General features: G+C 42.9%; 1 protein-coding gene across 17 annotated transcripts in view; it reads left to right on the top strand.

Annotated features, from left to right (window-relative positions):
* Positions 1-23,831, top strand: part of Btrc (beta-transducin repeat containing E3 ubiquitin protein ligase) — a 177,950-nt gene that overhangs the window by 152,717 nt on the left and 1,402 nt on the right. For 16 of the 17 annotated variants that reach the window (XM_059257335.1, XM_059257258.1, XM_059257310.1 and 13 more), the window contains 9 exons: positions 4,152-4,338; positions 9,118-9,214; positions 9,881-10,018; positions 10,410-10,528; positions 12,990-13,239; positions 14,359-14,477; positions 16,035-16,145; positions 16,686-16,764; positions 22,833-23,025. In XM_059257335.1, the coding sequence (XP_059113318.1) occupies positions 4,152-4,338; positions 9,118-9,214; positions 9,881-10,018; positions 10,410-10,528; positions 12,990-13,239; positions 14,359-14,477; positions 16,035-16,145; positions 16,686-16,764; positions 22,833-22,994 (1,262 nt within the window). In that variant the 3' untranslated portion in view covers positions 22,995-23,025. The remainder of the gene's footprint in view (positions 1-4,151; positions 4,339-9,117; positions 9,215-9,880; positions 10,019-10,409; positions 10,529-12,989; positions 13,240-14,358; positions 14,478-16,034; positions 16,146-16,685; positions 16,765-22,832; positions 23,026-23,831) is intronic. The other variant, XM_059257320.1, reaches the window with a different exon arrangement.

The following is a 23,831-nucleotide window of genomic DNA, read 5'->3' as shown; positions in this document are numbered from 1 at the left end:
CTTCTACCTTGGCATTGAAAGTTCTTGGATCACAAGTGTAACATAACACTCCTGGCTACATTTCTCTTTTTAAAATTTATTTGGTTTGATAGTTACATGCCAAGTCACTGATTAACCCTTCTTTGTCTAATACAAGAACAACCACCAGGTGTAGCGCACCCCTTCAATCCCAGCACTCGGGAGGCAGAGACTGGCGGATCTCTGTGAGTTCGAGGCCAGCCTGGTTTACAAACTGAGTTTCAGGACAGCCAGGGCTGTTACAAAGATAAACCCTGTCTCAAAAAAAGAAAAAGACAAACCAAAGTACAAAAATTAAATTCCATTTTACTTTGTCTCTTTGTCTTATGTCCTTCTGTTCAGCCTTTTTTTTTTTTTTTTTTTTTTTTTTTTGTTTGTTTAACCTATATGCAGTTCCAAATCTGGTTTTGTTTTGTTTTTTTCCCTTAAGTGTTCCCTGATTTGAGATATGACTTTTACAATGTGTTTTGTTTTCCATTTATTTCATGTACTAGGGAAATTATGGGAATTTTAGCAACAAAAATGTTTGTTTGTTGGTTTGTTTGTTTGCTTGAGACAGACTATCTCTACCTAGCTCAGGCTAGCTAAAAACTCGCAATCCTCCTGCATCAGCTTCTACTACAACCCAGAACAGAATACTTGAATTATAAGAATTAATTTTTTTTAATATTTTTGGAAGAATGTTATATGAATTACTTGATATGTCATACACACACACACACACACACACGAGATACTTGAGAGGATGCCAGAGTTTTTTTCCGTAGATCAAACCAGGATCTTGTTCATAGAGGACAAACATTGCTACTGACCTATATCCCCAATGGGGTTGGGGGAGGAGTGTTAATGGGACATGAACCTCTATTCTTGTGCAAACTAGATAAGCACTCTGTCACTAAGTAACATCCCCAGAGTGCCCTACCCACTTCTTGAATGGTAATCTAGAACACTGCAAAGCATGGGAAATATGAAGTTCTTATATGGGCTACACATTTATTAGGAAAATAGTTATACACTTGCTGTTAACTACACTGTCAGGTCTTGTTTGGGGGTGTTTTTCTATTTTGACTGCTTTTGATGGTTATGAAATTTAGAAAATACAAAAAAAAAAAAAAAAGAAAAGACTGGAAAGACAGCTCAGCCAGTAAAGTGTTAGCAATGCAGGCCTAAGGACATGAGTCTGATCCTCAGAGCCTATATAAGAAAGCTGGGAGAGGGGGATGTGTTTGTACTTCCAGCCCTGAGGAGGCAGATGTAGGCAATCCCTGGGGCTCACTGGCCTCCATGCACACATATGTGAACACACACATACACACAGAGTAAAAAATATAATTGCCCAGAACTCTACCACACAGAGAGCCCTTTGTTCATATGTGTATATGTATGTATATGTACATATATATAAAGTTCTGATCATGTGTTTATGTCCCTATAGATCTGGGGTCTGTCTTTTAAAACTTAATATATTCTCCTAGTATACTTTTATTAAATATGTTAAGGTATATTTTCTTAAGAGTGTGTTCTTTTAAAAGATTTTACTTCCTGTAGTACTTTTTGCAATGGTCTGAACACATTATTTAACCCCTCACTCGTCATTTTTTCCCACATAAAGTATATCATGGTGGACATGCTTGTGCATTAATATTCCAGACAGCCTCAGAAGAAAAACACCCAAATAGAATTGCTGCATTAAAGAATATGAGGTGTTTCAGTGTGGTTTAATTTGTTTGTTTGTTTTGGTTGTTTGGGATTTTTTGTTTTGGTTGTTATTGCTTGTTGTTTTATGGGTGTGTTGGAAATTGAATCCAGTGCTTCCCACATGCCAACAAGCCCTCAGCCACTAACCTTCACCTGCTGCCTTGAAGCAGGAGCTTTTTGAAGGCTTTCTCCTCCTCCTCCTCCTCCTCCTCCTCCCCCTCCTCCTCCTCCTCCTCCTCCTCCTCCTCCTCCTCCTGAGGCAGGCTCTTCCTTTGTAACTTGGATTGGCCTTGAACTTTGACCATTCCTCCAGCCTCCTCCTCCTGGGACTCTAGCTGTGCACCCCCACCCCCAGCTTCATTTTTAGAAGGCTTTGGACGCATGCTGGCAAGCTCTCTTCTAAGAATAATGTACTATCTGGTAGCCTTCTCAGGACTACAAACTATTACCTTGCTTAATTCTTGCCAGCTGTTTCTTAAAATTTTGTTTTTCTAAACTTAAAATAAATTACCTTTTAAAATTAAAGAAATGCTTATTTGTATATTACAAGTACTTACTTTAAAACAAATTGTATCTGTATCCTTTGCCAAATAGAATAAACGTTTGCCCCTTATAACATCTGGATTTTTTTCTAGCCATAGGCAAACAGTTTTCCTTGTACAAACAAACTGAATGTACCTATTGCTGCTTCCTTCCCAATCATTGAGACATGTTACTGTCTTAAACTTAGCCGCTAAGAATTGAACCAGAGTCGATTGGACCAATGTATTATGCCTAATACTGATCCCTGGTGTGTATCTGCTGACCAGGCTATCCGGTATTAAATCACGTCCAGTGCTTAACAGCCATTTAAATTTCTAAACCTACACCATCTGGCTGCATTTAGTAAACCAAACTACTTCAAAAATTGCCTATAATCCATTAATGTAATGGTTTTGTTTGGAGTGTTAGGTGAAATTACTTCCAGCGACTTATTACTGGTACATTGTAAAAGATCAGGAGCAATTTGATGGCAGCCATTAAAAATATAAGAATGCCTTTTGGAAACTTCTGATGTTGTAGAAAGTTTGAATATAAAGATTCAGGAAACATGCCATCATTGTATTTTGTATGAAAAACTATTTATTATATCTTTAATTGGCTTATAGTCATTCCTTTAATAAGAATTAGGTGATGGATGCCTCCATCTGCTTATGCTTAAATATGAACATGTGATGCCAGCCAAACAAGATCCATTTAAAGCTTTCTTCCCCAAGTCTGCTGGAAAACGTGACAGATATCCATACAGTTTTTATAATTAGAATAATGTTTAATAAGCATATTTGGATTGTTGCTAATGGCATCCAAGTGTGTCTCCATATGATTCAGGGGAAACCGCATGCATGTCGTTGGCCCTTCTCAGTTCATGCCTGCAGAAGACAGGATGTATGTATGACTCCTTCCCATCTCTTTTGAGCCTTCAGAAAACCTCAAAGTTTAATAATTTTGAATGTTTTTGTCTGAGCTGTGAACTTGGAACAGCACTGACAAGAAATGTTGTTAGGGTAGTCATCCTGTTTGACAGGCTCTTTTCCACTGAGACTTGGATACTTATTTGGGTGGTAGAGAGCTTTCATTGGAGAGCACATTCAGTCCCATCACCCCAGATCACCGTGCCATGACTTCCTCTGAAATGCTACCCAACTTATCTATTGGCAAGATTGTTTGTTTGTTTGTTTGTTTTCATTTTTGATCAACTGTCACTTAGGTTTTATAGCAGTAAAATAGTGTGTGTGTGTGTGTGTGTGTGTGTGTGTGTGTGTGTGTGTTAACACACGCAGTGGAGCTCGTCTGTGAACTGTAATATCCCTGTGCGTTCTCTCAGGATGCTCCTGGAGCTGTGTCTACCCCCCTCCTGTCTACACACCCGTATCCCCACCCCCCACCCCCCACCCCCCCCCACCCCCCGCAGTCTGGTGTGCTGCCTCTCCCCAGTACAGTTAAGGGTATTTCTTTCATTGGATAGCTTTGGAACCGCAGCAGTAATAGAAGCAGAATGAGAAATGGACCTAATATCAAGATTTCGGGGGGTCTGAATCACAGAGTTTGAGATGCCATCCGTAGAACATCCCCTAGTGTTGAAATCCATATAGATAGATGTGAACTGTTTTCTGGACTCCTTTTTATTTTTAATGTCTTGAGGGGTTTGCTGGTTGTTAGCTTTAACTTCCTTATCTAACAGAAGATGGAAAATACTGTTCATTTCTGTAACCTATGGAAAAAATATTGACACTCATTTTACCCAAGTCTCTGCTTGGGAAAGAAACTGGGCCACACTAGGGACAGTAGCGTGCCTTCATCACACAGCATGTGCTGTTTCTAAAGGGCTTTCTGTGAAAAATTGCTCAGCACCCCCTCTGTTCTTTTTCTGTGCTTCCTTCCTCCCCTCACCAAAGCACGGGGTCTGGACCATATTGCTGAGAACATTCTGTCATACTTGGACGCCAAATCACTGTGTGCTGCTGAGCTTGTGTGCAAGGAGTGGTACCGTGTGACGTCGGACGGCATGCTGTGGAAGAAGCTCATCGAGAGAATGGTCAGGACAGACTCTCTGTGGAGAGGCCTGGCAGAGCGCAGAGGGTGGTGAGCCTTTCCCCTTCCTCTCCCACAGCGCTCCCACGCAGGGCCGCTGAGCACTGCGGAGTGTTGGGAGCCAGGGTGGCCACTTCACATCAGTTATAGTTACTGTGCTGATTTGTAGCTAAAACTATAAGAGAATGTGCATCTGCTCAACAGTTTTTCTCTGACCATTCAATCATTAAATGACATATCTTGTTAATACTGCTTTGCAAAGGAAAACTGACCACCTCCTGATTAAAGCATTCTGCTCTCTGAACAGAAATTGGGGCTCTGCAAAAAGGCCAAGGGGCATTTTTTAAGGCAGGTAGGGTAGCTTTGAATGAGGTAGAAGTATCTACTCCTGCTTCCTCCTCTTCTGGGGAAAATGGAATTGCTCTCCTTTGGTAGACTTCCTGTATTTAGTCCCCACTTCTAGTGTCTTATTACTTTTACAATCAAAAATGAATTTTTATGCCCAAGTAAAGTAAAACTATTAGCTACCAAAAAGAATGAAAAATGGTATTTAGTATAAAACACTGTTTCTTCTTAAAACTTGTATGTTTCTTTAGATTTGCGTGTTTAATTCTGACTCCCCTAAGGCCTTATGTAGTCAGCAGCCTGAGTGACTTTCCAGTGGCATTGTTCTCTGAACACAGTGGCACTACCTCATTAAAACTTCTGGAGATATTTTCTTTTTAGAGTTTTACCTCAGAGTGTGTGTCTAGAATGTCACTATAAGAAAGTCAGCTATGAATACTTAATTAAGTAAGTTATTAAGTATATTTGATTAAAAATGATAATGGGTGTGTGTGTGCCCAATGATTGCCTTCAAAGTTAACTTTTTTTGGGGGCACAGGGGCCTGTTTTTTGTCTGTAGTTCTACAACCTCAAATAATTAAGATTACTAAAGAAAGCTGGATATGATAGTCTACACCTGCCTTTCCAAGCAGAAGGAAGGAGGTTAACAAGGATGAGGCCACGTATGCTCTGTAGCCTGACCCTGTGTCAAAACAAGCTTAGAAATAGTCAGGGGCTGCAGGTTTCTGCATTATGGATATATACAAGGCTTTGGGTTCAGGCCTCAGCACTACAAACAAAAAATAAATCTTCATTTAGCTGGGTAGGCATGGTGGTCCATACCTGTAATCCTAGCAAGTAAGGAAGGTGAGGCAGGAAAGAGAGAGATAAATAATCACAGATCAACCTTCCTTAGACTTTTTATAAAATTATGCTTGGCTCTCTTGCTTTTGTATCCTTGAAATTCATGGGCTCATGAATATGTTGACCTCTGAGGGTTATGGCAAATACTTCGAAGATCTCTGTCATTTGAGCTATTAGGAAGACTTAAAAACCTTTACTCTTAAATCCCAGGTCAAGGATCCAAATGCTAGCAATCTTCTTGCTATATGACTATAATCCAGAGCTTATTGATATTTTTTCCTATTTTTTTTTCCTTGCAGATGTTTTTCCTATCCTTCCTTACTGTGTAGGAAAGTAGAAACTGCCTTTGCTTACTGACGTCATACTCTGATAGTTAGCATATATGGCATTCAGAGTCCATCATTTTGCTGAGTCTGAGACCAGCTTTAGAAATGGAGCACACAGCTGCATACTTGGGGACATTTTAGGGTGTCTGAAAAGATGTCTCTATCCTTCAGGAAAGCAAAGAAACTCTCCTCCAGATAATTCAGGCTTTAAATAACAGTTTTCAAAACTCACTTCTTAGCTGAAAGGATTTCGTGCACTGTTAAAATACACTTGTTTCCATTTGTACTGTAAATGACAGCAGCGTGTTCTGAAGGCAGGAGTGGAGCTTCTAAGATGTGTGCGTGTATAAATGCAGCGTAAAAGCAGACTTTTGTTTAGGGTTGGTCCTAAACCATGGGGTCTTTTATGTCGGTTATAAAGACAGTAACAAAACCACCATTAAAAAGATAGGATTTTGGTCTTTATTTTTTATTAAATAATTTCTGTGGTACCTGGAATCAAACTGGGGGTTTTGTATCTGTTAGGCAAGTATTCTACCCCTGAGTTAAATCCCAGTCCACTTTTTAGCCTTTTAAAAGGTCCTCGAAGATGGAGCTGAGGTGTCTTTGTGTGGTTAGGGCCACTGTTTCCCTCTCTTCAACCTCAGAAATCCCCCACACGCTTTGCAAGTTATCCAGCTTTATGACCAGATTCCCTTGTCTCTGTCACATTGATGGAATTTGATATAACTTGTTATAGTCCCGTGAAGTAGTAAATGCAAATACTTGTGTGCTCTGTGAATGCCTGCTTAGTGTCTTTGGGTGACAGCTGTTCTCCCTCTTTTGTTTATTGCCTTTATGTTTGGGTGGTCGTGGTGTTGAGATAGGGCCTTGCTTCATAGCCCAGGTTGCTCTCAAGCCTCCAGCCTCAGTGAGTGCTAGGATTACAGGAATGTGCTAAATTCTCCCTTCTTCAGAAGAAATTATTTATGAACAATTTCTCATTTCCTTCCTTCCTTTCTTTCCTTTTTTTAAGATAGGATCTTTCTATGTAGCCCTGGCTGTCCTAGAACTCACTCTGTAGACCAGGCTGGCCTCAAACTCACGAAGACCCTCTTGCCTCTGCCTCCTGAGTGTTAGGATTAAAGGCATGCGCCACTGAGCCCAGCTCATTATCCGTTTTTGAAGTTAATCTTTACCAAGCCTCTGTGTTAAAGCTGTTCTGTGCTGTTCCTTTCCCCATATGGGTGTCTTTGAAAGTGCCTCCAATTTCTTCCTTTCAAAAGTGTACAAGTATATAAATATGGTCTTCGTAGAGTGACTGAGGCACCAAGATCTCACTTCCACTCTGCTGTTATATTTCATACCTAGATAGATTTGACAGTTTGCCCCTAGGACATGAACTTTGCAGTTTTCTCTCTTAAATAACACTAGATAATGCTCTCTATTCAGTAATGGTAACTCTTAAAAGTATGATAAAGGACAACTTGGGGAAAGTCCATTTTCTTAATCAGGAGATCACATTTTATGATAACTTTCTAAATTTAATATTTCACATTTATCATGCACTCACATTCTCATAGGTATCAGACATTTTGCATAGAAGTGGTCCCTGTTGTCAAAGAACATACACCATAAAAGATTTTGACTTAAAACAGATACAGACTGAGAAGCCAGTTCTCAATATCTAGCCATTCCTTTGTAGCATCGTTGATTGGAGAAATTAATATACGTTTGTAAGGCATGGTAAAGACAGTGGGGTAGAAAATAAGATTAGAGATTCATTTGAATCTGATTTCCTGGGGCTACAGAGGAAATACATTGAATGGGAAGAAAATCCTGGAGAACTCCTAGGACAGCAGAGACTGAAGGAAGACAAGAATCTCAGGAATGGTGGGCACTGGAAACAATAGTTAAAAATCTCATCTGCATGCAAAGTGTTTACATAACCAAACTGTTCAGAGCAAGATGCCGTTAATCCAGAATGATTTCTCAAAGTAGCTTACTTACTCTTTATATTGGTATATCAGATTTCACAGTCCTCCTTTAAAAAACGGTTCTTTTCACTTCTCCATTGCAGAGTTTCTTTTCTGCATTAAGATAGACAGCAGACCCAGCTGCCTTCCTGATAGGAGATTTTCTCAACTAATCTTCAAAGTGTATAATAGGGAGAGGGCAGGGGAGAAGCTCTCCTGAAGACACGGAACAATTAATTATATTGTAATGGCACTATAGAGGCACAAGTGGATGACTGGCCCAGAGAAAACAGGATTTCTCTGGTGCCAGGATTACACACAGGGGCATTTCTGCCTGTCTCCACTTTGCAAGGCACAGTGCCAGTGAGAACAGCAGTTAGCACACCCATAGTGGGCTTTACTAGCTTCCACACCGTGTTTGGTGGGTTCTTAACTTCAGGATAAAGAAGGAAATTTTTTACCCAGCAGGAAGTGATTGCCATTTACCTTTTTTTTTTTTTTTTTTTTTTTTTTTTTTGCTTTTTTTGGATAACAATCTAGCTTGGGATGTGAGTATTCAGAGATATGCTGTCATAAGGAAGGAGATGCTAGCAAAGGCTGCTTGCTAGAATCAAGGAAAGTCAGGACATGCATCTGTGTGTGCACATAGGAACACACCTGCGAAAGCCAGCTTCCTACCTCACACGTGATAGATGGCATGGTGTGCTTTGCATTTCTTCTCACCTCTCCTTCCTGCTGCTGACATCCCTTCAGTCCCTTTGTTTGTTACTGAACTGAATGGCCTCTTTTGGAGGACTGCCACAGTGATCAGGAATAGCCCCAGGGACTAAGCTAGCACACCCCGCCTGCCTCATGTGATAACTAACTACCATCTTGACCACCCTGACAGAAGCATTGCTGTTCCTAGCACGCTAGGCTTCTTCGGACGTTGGCACAACTCGGCTCAGGGGCCGGTGCTAGCTCAAAGATAGCACAGTGTAGAGTGGTAAACTACTTACCTAGCAAAGTGCACACAGCTCTGGGTTCAAGCCCCAGAACCAAGAGAGAAAAGTAATAGTTAGGATTATTAACCAGAAGAATTACCATTATTATCAAATGATAAAATAAGTAAATGCACAGAAGCCTAATAAACCAGTAGATGAATTCTGAGCCTATGTTTATCAACATCCCAAAGGGGTTGGTACTCTGATCAAGTTCCTTAGATACCAGGAGGTTAACACTTTGACACAGGGCTCCTAAAATCATCTTACCATCATGCCTTGCCAGGGTAGTTAATGGACGATATGTGGGACACTTTGAAAAACTACAAAGCTTCTTGTCAATGGATTTATGATCTTCATTGGTAAATGTTTGTTTTTTAGGGGACAGTACCTATTCAAAAACAAACCTCCTGATGAGAACGCTCCTCCCAACTCCTTTTATAGAGCACTTTATCCTAAAATTATACAAGATATTGAGGTAAGAATCGATATATTTTGGGATATTTGCTAAGCATTGTTAGTACGCGTAACTTTCAAGTATTATTACAGAAAACTCACTTAGGTTTTCAGTGTGGGTTAAAAATCAGTGTCTTTACTAATGAATAAGGTTGGTAAAGTGCAGAAGAGTCCCAATCAATTTTTGTATAGCTTTAAAACCTGTGGTTACTGATAGATGAGTGTACACAAGGGGATTGCCACCTTCCTAAATCACCAGGGAGACATTGAACTCCGAAGCTGCTGAGCCTCCTTGGAGAGTTATCAGCAGGCATGGGTGCCACATATCTAAGAGGAGCACTGAGCATGCAGCTTTCCATAGTGCCTACTCTTTAGTTTTTTATACGTTTGTATCCCATGGAGCAGTGATTCTCAACCTTCCTAATGCTGTGACCCTTTAATACAGTTCCTCATGTGTGGTGACCCCCAAACACAAAATTCTTTTCATTGTTACTTCACAACTGTAATTTTGCTACTGTTATGAATTGTAATGTAAATATTCATGTTTTCCGGTGGTCTTTAGGCAACCCCTGGGAAATGGTGGTGCAGGTCTTGCCCCACAGGTTGAGAACCGCAGCCATAGAGTGACACTGAGCCGTTGGTTTGAGTTCTTTCCTAATGAACTGCTTCTTTGACTCCTCCTTTCTAGACAATAGAATCCAATTGGAGATGTGGCCGACATAGTTTACAGAGGATCCACTGCCGAAGTGAGACAAGCAAAGGCGTTTACTGTTTACAATATGACGACCAGAAAATAGTGAGCGGCCTTCGAGACAACACGATCAAGGTGAAGCCTCTGTCCTAAGTGTTGTTTCTAGGAAGGGAGAATTGTAGATATATCCAATACCAAAGCTGAAACCATTTCCTTAAAGGGCAAGTGTCTGCTGCTCCCCAGAGAATCATACAAATAGATAGTTCCAGGGTTGAACTCTCTTCTAGAAGTACGCTGATGGAAGCTGTTGTTATTTTGGCCTTCATAATTATAGGCTACTCTTGCACCTTAATGAAAAGGATAAAGTTAGCATTAGAACTGAAGTCGGCACACCCAGGTGCTCTGCTGTACCTGGAGGAAAGAATGCAGTCCCACCCTCTCTAGCTTGGTGTTTGGGGATCATACATGTACAGAGCAACAAGTCTCCACAGCACCCCATTATGACAGTGATCCTTTGCCCTCCTAGATCTGGGATAAAAGCACATTGGAATGCAAGCGAATTCTCACAGGCCACACAGGCTCTGTCCTGTGTCTCCAGTATGATGAGAGAGTGATCATAACTGGATCATCAGATTCCACTGTCAGGTAGGAAATTTCAGACTTGGAAACCCTCTACTTTCTGTCACAGTAATTTTCTTTCTGTTTTTTTTTTTTTTTAATTTTTATTTGATGTGCATTGAGGTTTTGCCTGCATATATAACTACGTGAGGGTGTCAGATCGTGGAGTTAGCTTCTGGTCGGTCACGTGTCACTCTCGAACCAGACACTTGATTTTGAAACCATTGGGTAGATTTCTCCTTTTTCATGTTTAAGAAGCTCCACAGATTCTCATTTGGAGAAGCACCTGTCATAGGAACTTTCCGTCTCTTTATGGGAAGCCTTGCGTTCCTTTATGAAACCACCTCTGGGAATGCAGGAAGGGAATGAAGCCTTCCTTTTAGGAGATTGTAACTGCAGTGCGGCATGCATGAGCTCTTTCAAGTGCATACAGGTGAGCAGGGCTCACTCCTTGCCAGCCCCTCCCCTGCCATCCCCACAATGTGCAATTGCAAGTTTCACTCAGGGAGGGGTCCTCAGTTTCCAGAGGCACTGGTGATTTGATGACACAGCCATTATGCTGCTGGAGTCCAGTGTAGCTTGAGTTCAGGGTACCAGCATCACTGCTGGAAACCTGCTAGGAGTTTCACCTTAAGCTAAAGGATTTAGCGAACATAATACATCAAAAGTAACTTTAAAAGAACCGGAGTAAAAGGCAGTTAACTGCACTGTTAAGTTCTCTAAAGTTATCCCCTGTAAATAGGAAAAACTGCTCCCTTGACTTCTAGGCATAGCAGGGCCGGTCCTCACAGTCACTGGCAATTAACTTATCCGTGCTGTGGAGCTCCTCGAAGAGCTGGAGCATTGTAGATGCTCATACCATTTATAGGCTGGGGGAGAGATGATGTTTTGTTTGTTTGTTTTGGTAGTGTTGGGATTGAACCCAGGGCTTAGTGTGCTAAGCAGCACTCTACCTCTTAGTAACACTGCAGCACAAAAAAATAGCTTTCTACGAGGAGGGTTAAGCTGGAAAGGGAAATGAAATGTTTCAGAAACCACAATATAATATAGTATGCAAAGTAGAGTAAGTCACGGTCATTTCTGCCATGACACTGTACTCAAGCTGCCCAAGGGTCCCCACTGCTATGAAGCATGCACTTGAGTGGGAGGCAGGCTCTTCTTGACCTCTTGCCTTGAAAAGCACAGAAATGGAGCCTTGGACTTAGAGTCTACATAATCCTGACCCTTGACCCAGATGGAAAACTTAACATTAAGGGAAGTCAAACTCAAGTCCACATTACTAAGTCTGTGGCAGAACATGGTTTCCGGGGCAGTCACTGGGACAGAGCCTACTGCTTTTTTTTTTTTTTTTTTTTTATTGATTATTTGGGAATCTCATACCATGAGCCCCAGTCATACTCACCTCCCAGTCTTCCCATGCCTCTCCATGACCCCCCCAAAAAAATTCCCCTTTGTGTTGTTCATGTATTCACTGGAGCCTGGTCAAATTCCTAATGGCCAGCCCACCAGGGAGGGTGAGTCTTTCTCTACCTGCATCTGTGCCAGAAGCCATTAGCTAAGGAAAGCCATGCAGTGGCCAGAGCAGGGCGGAGCTAGCTCTCCCATGCCTGCAGACATTAACGTGGCTTCAGGCAGCAGTCCCAACCACAGGCATCCACATGGGCTTCGGTGGCAGCACAGGGACAGACATCAGCACAATTCTTGGCCATGTCAGAACCACTGACCCACCCCGGCTCTCCCTGTTGCTGTTCTTATCCTGGTTTACATGTGTGTTCTTAACTGAATGTCAGTAATAGAATAATAATAGAGTAGAACAGAGTAATAATCTGAAAATCTATGCCAAATTAGAAGGTGGTAGTTGACTACTTCCTCTTCCCTGAGCACTATAGTTTGGCCAGATTTCCCATTTTAAGGTTCTACCCAGAAAGCACCGACTTCCTGCCTTTCCTCTTTGTCTATACTGCTTCCTCATGGTCCATCTATACTCTACCTTGGGGCTGTAAAGAAAGAGCACAACATTTGCCATAAAAGTGGGGGTGAGGGGCTGGAGAGATGGCTCAGTGGTTAAGAGCACTGGCTGTTCTTCCAGAGATCCTGAGATCAACTCCCAGCAACCACATTGTGGCTCACAACTATCTATAATGAGATCCAGTCCCTTCCTCTTGCATGCAGGCACACATGCAGCTAGAACACTGTGTACATAGTAAATAAAAAATTTTAATAAAGTGGGGGTGAGCCAAGCATTGGTGGCACACACCCTTAGTCTCTTCACTTGGGAGGCAAAGGCAAGTGGATCTTTGAGTTCAAGGCTAGCCTGGTCTACAGAGTGAGTTTTAGGATAGCCAGAGCTGTAAAGAGAAACCCTGTTTCAAAAATAAAGTGTTGGTGGGGGTGTGGCATTGATGGCAGTGATGGTAAGCGCCGTAGTCAAGAAGAAGCACTGTACTGTGTAGCCTGTGTACCATCTAACTCTCAGGTGTCTTTTCAGAGTGTGGGATGTAAATGCAGGTGAGATGCTGAACACACTGATTCACCATTGTGAAGCAGTTCTGCACTTGCGCTTCAATAATGGCATGATGGTAACCTGCTCCAAAGACCGCTCCATTGCTGTGTGGGATATGGCCTCCCCGACTGACATCACCCTAAGGAGGGTGCTGGTGGGACACAGAGCTGCGGTCAATGTTGTAGACTTCGATGACAAGTACATCGTTTCTGCCTCTGGAGATAGAACCATAAAGGTAATAGGCCACTTTTCAGTGTGTTCACAAGGTGCAGTAAGGAGTTGGTGTAAAAGTGTGATCGAGGACAACTATATACATAAACATTATTGTAGAATAATGTAATGGTTACTTCAGTTTTTATTTCTATAAACAAGAGTAATGAGCTGGAGATGTAACTTAGCGATAAACAGCGTGCCTAGCATGCCCAAGACCCAGCATGGACAGATAATAACAATGTGTCACTATTGATGATGGTGGCATTGTGAGTGTGAGGAGAACAGATGCAAGTTTAAGTTCAAGGAAATACACATTCTGGAACTGAGAAAGTGGCCAGGTTGATGAAGTCCTTGCCACACAAATATTAGGACCTGAGGTCAGATTCCTAGCAGCCATGTACAAGCCAGATGTGGCAGCGTGAGTCTGTGGCCTCAGTGCTAGGGGAGGGAACAAAGCTGGTGAATCCCTGGTGCTCACTGGCCAGCTGTTCTAGCCAAGTCAGGAAGCTCTGTGTGTAAAGCCCCTGTCTCCAGGAACAGGGCTGGAGTGGAGGCTCAGCATGGTAAGACAGTGTGCTGCACTTGCAGAGGACATGGGTTAGATGTAAGTCAGGAAGCTCTGTGTGTAAAGCCCCTGTCTCCAGGAGCAAGGCTGGAGTGGAGGCTCAGCACGGTAAGACAGTGTGCTGCTCTTGCAGAAGACATGGGTTAGATGTAAGCAAATAGTGCCTCCAAACCACTGGAGCTCCAGTTCCCGGGGACCCGACACCTCTGCAGGCCTCTGTGGGTTCCTGCGCGCGCACGCGCGCGCGTACACATACACACACACACACACACACACACACACACACACACACACACACGGTACACACAAACTTGAGCAGGCACATATACACATAAAAATAATAAATATATCTCTAAAAAAACCCAGTGGGAAGGAGCTAAGGAAGACACTGAGTATGCACACACAGCACGAAGAGAAGAGGAGACTAATTCCGCAAGAGGAAATCCATTTGACAGATGCTCATGGGGGGGGCAGCACCAGCTTCACGTTAGCCTGGGTTACTGTGAACTAAACTTGCTTACACTTACTGGTAGAAGTGTACAGATCAACCGCTCAGTTGTCATTTTTCTGTCTCAGGTGTGGAACACAAGTACTTGTGAATTTGTAAGGACCCTAAATGGACACAAACGAGGCATCGCCTGTTTGCAGTACAGAGACAGGCTGGTGGTGAGTGGTTCATCTGACAACACCATCAGGTGAGCAGCAGGCGCCCTTCCCAGGTGGAGCCACATCACGTCCCAGCCACCGTTTGTCACAGATCTCATGCTCTTGAACCATCTTGTTTGTTTTGAGTTGTTGTTGTTGTTTGTGTTAGTGAAATAGTTTTTCTGTATAGCCTGGCTGTCCTGGAACTGGCCTGTAACTCACAGAGGTCCACCTCCTCTGCTTCCTGAGTACTGGATTAAAGGTGTGGGCCACCACTACCTGACTTTGGTTTGGTTTTGATTTTGATTTTGGTTTTTTTTTTTATGCTTCTCTCATATATCCCTCCACTCTTCCTGTTCCCCACACACATCTCTGGTCTCCTCTAGATTCAATCAAATATGTTTCCATTCTGTAGCTTCTTACAGGTCTGAAGCTTGCCCTACCAGAAAGGCAGTACAGAAAAGCCTTTTGGTGATGTGTTTCCTTCCCAGGATACTCTTCTTAACAAATAGCCCTATTTCAGAGGAACTGCTTCAGTAAGAAACTAAGACAGCTAATGGAGGTTAAGGGCCCTTTTTTCAAATTTCTTTCCTGCAGTTGAGAAATGCTAATAAATAAAGATCGTTTCTCCATGTCACTGTTGTTGAAAACATAAAAAGAGGAAGAAAAGATTGTTTCTCTGCTAGAAATCCTGACTTTTTGCTTCAATACCGTAGTTGGCCAGAGAGCTAGCTGTCTTTAAATTTGAAGGTTGCAAAAGTCTGTACATTTTTGTATGTTTACCCTTACAAAGATGAATGACAGAGAGAGGTGGTTAGAATTTGGAAATTTTATCTGTCATCGCCTTTCCTTCAATGCCTGAGGGAAGGAAGAGCTAGACCTGATACATAGCAAACCTAGCATTCCTAGAAATCAATGGAAGTGGGCTGAAAGCATTAAAACTATTACAGTAGACTTCTCAAATAGAGCTTTGCCTTTCTGTTGATGGTGACTGCCGTGGACAGAGGTGAGAGCGTGTCCTCTAGCAGAGATGGAGGTACTTTGTGACAGCGAGATATCACTGACACAATGTATCTCATTCTGAGGGGTGACTTCAGGAAGAATTACTCTCTTGAAAGGCTCATTTCCTTCGTAGGCGACTGTGCCTTGAACTCCTGCCTGGAAGAACCTGGTTTCACAGTTGCATAAAGGATTGTGTTTTGAAAGCACAGCATTCAAACTTAAATCACACTTTTTCTGCCCAAATTATATGACAGATAGGAAATAAGTTATATTGAAAGTAATATACTTTTATATGAGTGTTTGATCTTTGTGAAATTTTAAAATATTTTTATTTTATGTGTGTGACTGTGTTGCCTATGTGTACGTATTTGCACCACATGTGTGACGAAAGTCCACATAGGTCAGAAGAGTGTTGGATCCTCTGGAACTGGAGTTCTGGAAGGTTATGAAGCACCATGTAGGTGTTGAGAATCAGAGCTCTTAACCACTCAGCCAGTTTTCAAGCCCCTTTTGTGAATTGTTAAAGGATATATGAAATACCTTGTAATAGTCAAGGTTTAGAAATGAATCTATGACATTTCACTTGACTCAGTTTTCTCTTCCAGATTGTGGGACATAGAATGCGGTGCGTGTTTACGAGTGTTAGAAGGCCATGAGGAGTTGGTGCGCTGTATTCGGTTTGATAACAAGAGGATAGTGAGTGGAGCCTATGATGGGTGAGTTCACCAAACAATATTATGAAACAACTCGATCTTGAGAGCTCAGGTTGTAGCTCAGCAGCAGAGCATGTGCTTAGCATGTGCAAGGCCCTGGGCTCAATTCTTAGCACCTCCTTTCCCCAAAGTCTCTGTCTTCATTCTTCCCAGTGTGTGATGGTAAATGTCACCCTTCCTTGGCTCCTGAAGTGGAAACATACCATTGCTTAATTGATGTTCACCTCTCTTGTGCTTACTGTTTCCTAAAATAGTCTTCCTAGTCATTGAATTGTATTTGTATTGATTACTATTTTGGCTATTAGATTATATATTTGTCTGGTTTGTAAAGCAAAGAACCAGACAAATCCACCATAACAGGCCAAGCATGTAAAGTGGCTGTTCTAAGAGGGAATGTGGGAACCCTGCCTGCCAACCCAGAAGTCATCTGATTCCTGTGAGCTCCGTTCACTCTCCAGATTTATTGTCCTGACTTTTTCTGTTCTTCCTTGTGTTCCCTTAAGTTTGCTTTAACTAAGACTTTTGTCCCCTTTTTGATCTTAGAAAAATTAAAGTGTGGGATCTTATGGCTGCTTTGGACCCCCGAGCTCCTGCAGGGACTCTTTGTCTACGGACGCTTGTGGTAAGAGTCTTATTGTTAAAGGGGGCTGAAGAGCAGGTAGGGGAAGAAATTAAATGTTAATGTGCTGTAGAATATAGATCTGGATTTTATAGTTAGACTCTCACAAAACCTACTAAGTGGAAAAGCAACCAATACATGACAATAAAATATGTTTATATAGTGCCTTTCATCCAAAAGTGCTTTGGAGACTGTATATGGAGAGGACTAGGGCAGCTGCTTAACAGCTGCACAGTACCTCTCCCACATGTAGTGCAGGAAGTGAATAAGAATTCTGCATCCACCAGAAGCAGCAGGAGGCACTGAGGGAGAGAGAATATAATTACTCAAATTGGAACCTGTCCAGAATCTAAGGACCCGAACACCTGTACTTGCAAAAAGTACCCTGGGACTCACTGGAACCCCTGGTCAGCTCCTTAGCTCTACATCTCATTCACTAGGCAGTGCCTCTGCCTCCGTCGTTATCCTCTGTTCACCCCGTGCTTGAACATCTTGACACTTGGAGAGAGAAGTGAGTCAGGGAGAAATGTCACCTTTAATGCTTTTTGTAGCAGGGTCTCACCTGGCCCTGACTGGATTGAAATTGTACTCCTTCTGCCTCCATCTCCCTAGTCCTGGGATTATAGGCCTGTGCCCACTACAAGCTTAGAAGCATAAAATTCTTTGTCACAGTATAAGCCACAGGCTCAGATTGACAAATGTTGCTTTAGTTAGATGTGTGTGGATCCAGAGTAAACAGAATCTTTTGAACAACTCAGGAAAAACATGAAACATTCAAAGTCCAGTATTCTGAGTTCTGATTCAATATTCAGGAAGTCTCAGTTCTGGAGAAAAGGAATACTTTGTCTTTCTCAGGTTTAAAGCACATTATGAAGCTGAGTATGGTGGTGCACACATGTAGTCAGAGGCTGAGACAGGAGATTGCCATGTGTTCCTGAGAGGCCTGGGCTACAGTTTGAGACCCTGTCTCTTAGATCCAAAAACCTAAGATTGGGTGCATTCTTTCAGTAGCATGTGTGCCTTGCCTGCTTTCTTTACACATGTCCTTTCAAACGTGTGCTCTGTGCACTGAGCGTTTTGGCATCTGTCTGTAATCCCAGACTTTAAAAATGAGGCAAGAAGAGTAATGGTGACACCCACCTTTAATCCCAGCACTCGGGAGGCAGAGGCAGGCGGATCTCTGTGAATTCGAGACCAGCCTGGTCTACAGAGAGAGATCCAGGACAGTTAGAACTACATAAAGAAACAAAAACAAAAACAAAAAAATAAATAAATGAGGCGAGAAGAGTGTGAGTTTCTGACTAGCCTAGACTATATAGAGAGATCCTATCTTTAAAAAGAAAAAGCAACCGGGCGGTGGTGGCGCATGCCTTTAATCCCAGCACTTGGGAGGCAGAGCCAGGCGGATCTCTGTGAGTTCGAGGCCAGCCTGGTCTCCAAAACGAGTTCCAGGAAAGGCTCCAAAGCTACACAGAGAAACCCTGTCTCGAAAAACCAAAAAAAAAAAAAAAAAAAAAAAAAAGAAGAAGAAGAAGAAAAAAAAAAGAAAAAGCAGTCTTTACAAATAGGGAATGGGCCGGGCGGTGGTGGCGCAAGCCTTTAATCCCAGCACTCGGGAGGCAGAGCCAGGCGGATCTCTGTGAGTTCGAGGCCAGCCTGGGCTACCAAGTGAGTCCCAGGAAAGGCGCAAAGCTACACAGAGAAACCCTGTCTCGAAAAACCAAAAAAAAAAAAAAAAAAAAAAACAAATAGGGAATGGTGGTTTGTGCTTATAATCAGAACTTGGGCCATAGGAAGGAGGATCCTGAGTTCAAGACAGGCTGGGGTTATATAGCAAGACTTGTCCCCAAAACAGAACAAGTAACAGCAACAACAAAAGAGTACTCAACTTGAGGGCTGGAGAGATGGCTCAGCAGTTAAGAGCACTGACTGCTCTTCCAGAGGACCCAGCACCCACATGGCAGCTAACAACTAACAACTGTCTGTAACTCCAAGATCTGGCACCCCCACACAGACATACATGCAGACAAAATACCAATGCACAGAAAATAAAAATAAATAATTTTTATAAAAAAAATTCAACTTAACAATTTTGATACAGAGGCAGGTGTGGTAGTGCACACCTCTAATCCTAGCTATGGAGAGGCAGAGGAAGGTGATCTGCGTTCAAGGTCAGCCTGGTCAACATATTTAGTTCCAAGCTAGTTAGGACTACAGAGTGAGACCCTGTCTCAAAAATAAAAAATAAAAAGAGCTTTTGATGTGTATATGCCAGTAAAAGTGTAGATTATCCTGATGTGCTTGGCAGTCCTTCCATCCTTCATCTGAGCCTACCTTGTGTAAACAGATGTTTCTGGCCCACCAGCAACTCCCAAATATCCAGCAGCCACTTCCCAAATAATCACTCAGAGGCTTAATATAAATTATAAATGCTTGGCCAGTAGCTCAGGCTTATTACTTTCTAAACTTTCTAACTAGCTCTTATACGTAAATTAACTTATAAATTTTATCTATGTTTAGCCACGTGGCTTGGTACCTTTTCTCAGTATGGCATTCTCATCTTGCTCCTTCTGTGTCTGGCTGTCGACTCCTGACCTGGTCTTCTCCTTCCCAGCATTCTCAGTTTGGCCGCCCTGCCTATACTTCCTGACTGGCTACTGGCCAATCAGTGCTTTATTAAACCAATTTGAGTGACAAATCGTCACAGTGTACAAGAGGATTATTCCACAGCATCCTAGTCCCCGGTCTGACTTACAGAACCTTGCTTAGTTGGCATTTTCTAGGGTTTATGAGAACAAATCATACAGTATGTACTTTTTTTATACCTATCTTATTTTTCTTTCTTTTTTAATGATTTTTTTTGTTTTGTTTTGTTTTGTTTTGTTTTTCGAGACAGGGTTTCTCTGTGTAGCTTTGCGCCTTTCCTGGAACTCACTTGGTAGCCCAGGCTGGCCTCGAACTCACAGAGATCCGCCTGGCTCTGCCTCCCGAGTGCTGGGATTAAAGGCGTGCGCCACCACCGCCCGGCCATGATTTATTTTTATTTTACATGTATTGGTGTTCTGCCTGCATGTATGTCTATATGAGGGTGTCAGATCCCCTGGAACTGGAGCTACAGACAGTTGTGAGCTGCCATGTGGGTGCAGGGAATTGAACCTGGGTCCTCTGGAAGAGCAGCCAGTGCTCTTAACCTCTGAGCCATCTCTCTAGCCTCCCTTGTTTTTTCTTTTGGGGCTTAGTCTCCTATGTCCTGAGCTGGCCACAAACTTAATAGTGTGTCTAATGGTGATCTTAAACTTGTGACCCTCCTGCCTCTAATTCGGAAGTGCTGGAGTTAAAGGTATATATATACCACCATACCTGGTTTTCAGTGCTGGAGGTCACTCCTTGAGCTGTCTGTATGATAGGCAACCTTTCACCTGAGCCACATCCTCAGCCCCACCTGTCTCTATGCCAAATAGAGATCATTTGGAGACTCACCCAGGTTCATACGTGCCACATTTTACTCATTGACCAGTTATGAGCCTTAGGGTTCTCCATGTTTAGCTATTACAAATAAAGTTTCAAGTACTTTACTTGGTTTTTATTTTGTTTTGTGTTTTGCTGTTGTTCTGCACAATTCTGAGGGAAGATTGAGTAAGCTTTGAAAGTCCAGTTTCTAAATTCTGACTCAGTGTCCAGGAGGACTTAGCTCTGGAGAAGGAGTCAAATGGCTGGATCATACAAAGTGTGTGTTCAGTATTTCCAGAAACGGCCTCTTTTCCCAAGGGGTTATACCATGTCAGATTACCATACGTTTGCTGTAATCCACAGCGCACTGTCTTTCACTGAGCGACTACTGTGTCATGACCGTCACTGTTGTATTGCTCTGAAGAGACACTATGACCACAGCAATTCTTCAAGGGAGAGCATCTAACTGGGGGCTGGTTTACAGTTTCAGTGGCTTAGTCCATTATCACCATGGTGGCGGGCATGGTAGGCATGGTGCTGGAGACATGGTTGAGAGCTACACTCTGATCCGTAGGCAGAGTGCAAGACTATGTCTGGCATGGTTTTCCAAGAGTTCAACTCCCTGATGGCTATAAACATTGAGAAGTAGGAGCCTATGGGAGCCATTCTTATTCCAACCACTACAACCTGTGTTTGTTTTCGAGTCAGTTACTTGTACTTATACATCTGACTTTTCCATTGCCCTCCATTCCTTTGTCCAAATGCAAGTTTTCCCCTTGGAATGTCATTTTCCTCTGCTTGAAGAGGTCAGCACCTGTCTGGGTATACTGGTGACAGATACTCGGAACTGATGTTTGCCTGGAAAGTCAGTTTGCCTTCCCTTTTACGGGGTGTTGTTGGCTGAAGACTCCGGAGTTGGTGCCTTCTTACAGCGCTTTAGTGTGGCTTCCGTTCTCTCCCCGTGTGCTTTCTGCTGAGACCACCTTGTTCTGCCCAGTGACTTGTTTTCCTGTGGTTTGTTTTCCTTTAAGATTTTGTTCTTGTCAGTGGTTTTCAACAATTTGGTTATATCTCAGTGTGGGCTTCTTTGTATTTTCTGGTGTTTTTGAGATAGGTTCTCTCTGTAGCCCTGACTGGCCTGGCGCACACTATGTAGACCAGACTGACCTCAAATTCACAGAGATCTGCTGCCTCCACCTCCCAAATGAAAGCAGCTTTTTTTTTTATAATATCGAAAAATCATAAGCAGCTTATATGTTCGCCAACAGGAAAATAAATTAACTATGGTATATTTATACAGTGGAATATTAGCCACTAATTTTTAAAGGAATGAAATAACTTTTTCCATGTAGTGACAGAAAAACACATTTGCAATGTTGAGTAAAAGCCAGGCTGTGGTGCATGCCTTTAATCCCAGCACCAGGAGGCAGAGGCAGGCGGATCTCTGTGAGTTTGAGTCCAGCCTGATGGTCTACAGAGAGAGTTCTAGGCCAACCAGGTCAGTTATACAGAGAAAGCCTGTCTTGGAAATCAACCAACAAACAAAAAATGTTGAGTAAAATAAGCCGGGCACAAAAATATATATATACACTATGTGTGTGTGTATTTATATGAAATTCAAGGGTAGGTAAAAATCAGTAAAGGCATATTGGCGTGCAGGTGAGACTGACTAGTAACAGTGTTGAAAGTACTTTCCAGAGTTAGGAATAACCCACGCCTAATCTAGGCAGTGCGTAATACCCTGATGCGCTAGACAAGGCTCCTCACCTCATGAAAGCCAACCATTAGAATTTTGCAAGTTGTTGATCGTATGTGGATAGCTTCAAATTGATCGTGGTAGGCCTTTGAGCACCATGGAAATTTGTAAATGGTTTATGTCTTTATTTTACGTCCATGAACGTTTTGCCTGCATGTACATCTGTGCAGCGCAATGCCCTCAGAGGCCAGAGGACGTCAAATCGCTCTGGAGCTGTAGTTAGAAATGGTTGTTAGCCTCCATGTGGGTGCCAGGAATTGAACTTGGGTCCTCTGGAAGAGCATTTTGGTTTGGTTTGGTTTGGTTTTGGCTTTTCAAGACAGGGTTTCTCTGTGTAGCTTTGGAGCCTGTCCTGGATCTCGCTCTGAAGACCAGGCTGGCCTTGAACTCACAGAGATCCGCCTGGCTCTGCCTCCCGAGTGCTGGGATTAAAGGTGTGCGCCACCACTGCCTGACTGCTGAGTCATCTCTCCAGCCTCAAGAAGTTTGGTTGGCACACATTTACCAGCATGTCACTTCTTACTGCTGATCACCTCTTGGCTTCTGATGGTCAAAGGAGCTTGCAGGGGAATGATGGGACCAGGAAGGTACCAAGAGTACTCTCCTCTGGCCTAATCCCAGTCAATAGTGACAAGCCAGCGTCGTCTTTGCCATTTCACCTAAGTAAAGCTGCTTGTTGACTGTGTTCCCGAGATCAGTTATTGCCTGGTGTTTGCTTTTTCCATTCTAACGTTAGTGAAACTGCTTTCTGTCAGCGTTTGAAACAGTGGCTGAGCACACCATGCATAGCCTTTCTATAGACTCCTTCAGACATGGTGCTTTTGATTTTGAGTCAAAGTCTTACTTTTTGTTTCTGCTTCTTTAGGAGCATTCTGGAAGAGTTTTCCGACTCCAGTTTGATGAATTCCAGATTGTCAGTAGTTCACATGATGACACAATCCTCATCTGGGACTTCCTAAATGATCCAGCTGCCCACGCTGAACCACCCCGCTCCCCTTCTCGGACATACACCTACATCTCCAGATAAATAACCCAACACTGACCTCATACTTGCCCGGGTATGAAAAGAGCTGTGTACATGGCGCTGTGGTAGAGATGGAGTGTTGGCTGTGAAGCACTGCTAGCTCCTGGGAGTTTCTCCTTCTCAGACCAAGAGAAGTCTCACCAAGCCCTATACAGCAGAAAGGCAGAATCAGACAGCATGAGATGGGGCAGGGACTGTCCCTGTGAGCACCACTTACACTAGTAGAAGGGAGCCAGTTCCAGTTCTAGAAGATTCTAGAGTTCTTATGTAGTAGTACTAATAGTTCTACTAGTAGTTCAGTACAATTTTTATGAAAGTAAAATGACATTTGAGCCAGTTGAAAATGAATGGTCCAAAAGCTTGTAATTGTATAGTTCTTAGAGCAGTTGCCTACAAGGGAGGCCCCTTCAGTCTGGCAATTCATCTAACATGTGACTGGAAGTGTCTCTAGCTGAAATGTGCCTTGTCGGTCTCCCTGGGAACAGAAGGCAGCCTTTTTGCCCCGCTCCCCTCCATCCACAGGGGATTTCCCGCTTGGTTGGTTGGTTGGTTGGTTGGTTGGTTGGTTGGTTGGTTGGTTAATTGGTTGATCCCCAGCAGTAACATGAAGTTGGGTATCCTCCCCAAGTCTCTAGCACCTCTCTAAAATGCCCAGGTATTGTTGATGAGTGCGTTTGCAGTTGGCATCCGGTGCCATCACTGGTTCAGATATGCTGGGTTATTGAGTTCTAAGAAGGGCACCAGCTTTGGGAGCATTACCTCCGTGTGCCTTTCTGTTTCTCACACTTGCTTTGGTTGTTAGAGCAGACATGCCTCTCACTGCACCCTTGTACCTCTCAG

The sequence above is a fragment of the Peromyscus eremicus genome, chromosome 1 (genome assembly GCF_949786415.1).
Source record: "Peromyscus eremicus chromosome 1, PerEre_H2_v1, whole genome shotgun sequence".
Classification (NCBI taxonomy): Eukaryota; Metazoa; Chordata; class Mammalia; order Rodentia; family Cricetidae; genus Peromyscus; species Peromyscus eremicus.
The sequence above is the reverse complement of the archived record's forward strand: the minus strand, read 5'-3'. Positions and strand labels throughout refer to the sequence as shown.